The sequence below is a fragment of the Lontra canadensis genome, unplaced genomic scaffold (assembly GCF_010015895.1).
Source record: "Lontra canadensis isolate GAN:19392208 unplaced genomic scaffold, GSC_riverotter_1.0 scaffold12, whole genome shotgun sequence".
Lineage (NCBI taxonomy): Eukaryota > Metazoa > Chordata > Mammalia > Carnivora > Mustelidae > Lontra > Lontra canadensis.
In genome coordinates, this window is record NW_022631006.1 from 28,300,859 (window position 1) to 28,303,546 (window position 2,688).

The following is a 2,688-nucleotide window of genomic DNA, read 5'->3' on the forward strand; positions in this document are numbered from 1 at the left end:
CTAGAGTGTATTATGCTAAGTGAAACAGACTTATTTTGCTTAGCATAATACATTCAAGGTCTATCCATGTCATTGCAAAAGGAAAGATTACATTCTTTTTTGTGGCCGAGTAATATTCCATTGTATATATCTATACCACATCTTTCTTATCTATACATCAGTTGATGGACACTTGGACTTTTTCCATAATTTGGCTATTGACAACAATTTTGCTATAAACATTGGGTGCATGCAACCCTTTGAATTAGTATTTTTGTATTCTTTGGGTAAATAAGTCAGAGAAAGACAAATACCATGTTATTTCACTCATATGTGGAATTTAATAAAACAAGGAAAGGAAAAAAAAGAGAGAGAGAGAGAGAACCAAGAAACCAAAAGCAAACCAAGAAACAGACTATAGAGAAAAACTGCTGATTACCAAAAGGGAGGTGGATAGAAGGATGGGTTAAATAGATGATAAGGATTAAGGAGAGCACTTGTTGTGGTGAGCATGGGTCTTTTATGGAAGTATTGAATCACTATATTGCACATCTGAAATTATGACATTACACTGTATGTGAACTAACTGGAATTTAAATAAATACTTAAGTAAAAAAAAAAGAGAAAAACAAATGCCATATGATTTCCTTTCTATATGGAAACTAAAATAAAGCAAATGAATAATAAACAAAGGTACAAAAACAGAATCATACCTATAAATACACAAAACAAACCTATGGTTGCCAGAGGGGAGGCCAGTGGCAGGATGGGGAAAATAGATGAAGGGAGTGGGAGATATGGGCTTCCAATTATGGAAGAGTAAGTCAAGGGAGTAAAAGATACAATATAGGGACATAGTCAATGGTACTGTAATAGTGTTGGGTGATGAAAGAGTAGCTACACTTCTTTTGAGCATAGTATAACATATAGAGATGTTAAAATCACTGTTTTGTACACCTAAAACTAATTTAACATTATGTGTCAGTTATACTCAAAAAATATTTTTTAAGGAAAATAGCCAGGGGTTTTTTGGCCTTCATCTAATTATGGGAAAAATGGCAGCTTAATTTCTTTCAAAATATAATATTTAATATTTCCCTCTTAATGATAATTTTTAACTCTTGATATCTGCACAAAATCTTGAGTTTACAGCCCTAAGACATTTATAAAACTGCATGTGAGAAATCATTATGCTGCATAAAGCCTTAGGATGGTTTCATAATTATTAAAAAAATCAAACTCTTATATTCACTTCATAGACTCATATGTGTTTTGGACTACCTGGTATATTCAACTCTATTCTTTTTCATATTCACTTATTATACCTCAGTCACTTTGAACTTTGTTTTATTCTTCAAATATACCAAGTTAATTACTATCTTCAGGTTTTTGCACTGCCTGTTCCCTCTGTCTAGAATGCTCTGCCTCCAGATGGTTGCATGGTTGTTTAGTTTATCTGTTAAAGACGGAAAGTAAACTTATTACCCTCACCCCATACTCTCTAGCTCTTATCTATATATCTGTCTATAATTTTGCTTTCCTTTAGTTTCTATATCTCTTCCTGAAACCATTCTATTCATTTTCTATCTTTAATGGCTGTCTATTCCCACTAGATTGTACCTTTAGGACAGCAGTAACTTTACCTGTCTAATTAATACCTCTTTCTCCCAGTGACTAAAATAGATCTCATGAAAATACTCAATAAATGCAGTATTTAGAAATGGATAAATTAATTTCAGATAAAATTCTCTGGTCTTGATTTTTTTATTCTTTTTTCCCCTTTCATTAGGCTATGTGCTGATTAAACAGCCTCCTCATAGAAGCTTTTACTTCCTGGTTGCGAAGGGTATAAATCACAGGATTCAACAAAGGAAAGATCACTGTGTGAAAAAGAGAAACCACCTTGTCAACTGGGAAGGCTCTGAAGGGGCGAGTATAGATGAAGATGCCAGGCCCAAACATGAGAAATATAACAATAATATGGGTGGTGCATGTGGAAACGGCCTTGCTCTTCCCCTCAGAGGAAGACCCACGTACACGGCAAAGGATGACTGCATAGGAGGCCAGAAGGCCCAGGAAGCAGAGGAGGGTCATCAGACCACTGTTGAAGACCATCAGAAGTTCCACCACAAAAGTGTCTGTGCAGGCCAGCTTGATGACTTGTGGCACATCACAGAAGAAGTTATCCAGTTGGTTCGGGCCACAGAAGGGCAAGCGGAGGATGAGGGCCACCTGCATAATGGAGTGGATGAAGCCTCCAAGCCACAGAGCCAACAGCAAGGCATAGCATGCTCTAGGGTTCATGACAGTTGAATAGTGTAAAGGCCGACAGATAGCAATGTAGCGGTCAAAGGCCATCACAACAAGGAGTAATCCTTCCCCTCCTCCAAGGAAGTGCAAGAAAAAGAGCTGAGTGATGCAACCCCTGTAAGAGATTACTTTTTTCTCAGAAACAAAGTCCACCAGCATCCTGGGAGCTACAATGAAGGAATAGGATGCATCCAGGAAGGCCAAGTTACCCAGAAAGAAGTAGAGGGGAGCTGTGAGCCCAGGGTCTGATCTGATGGTGAGGATGATGAGGAAATTTCCAGGAAGGATGATGAGATAGAAAATTAAAATTAGCACAAAGACCAGGAGCTGAATATCTCGAGACTGTGTCAGACCAAGAAGGATGAATTCTTTCACCACTGTGCTGTTGTCATTTTCCAT

General features: G+C 37.4%; 1 protein-coding gene across 1 annotated transcript; it reads right to left on the minus strand.

The window, feature by feature from the left end:
- Window positions 1–1,764: 1,764 nt before the first annotated feature.
- On the minus strand, window positions 1,765–2,688 carry LOC116867529 (olfactory receptor 4N2). The gene has a single exon (XM_032857151.1). It carries the CDS (start codon window positions 2,686–2,688, stop codon window positions 1,765–1,767), a length of 924 nt encoding a protein of 307 aa, XP_032713042.1.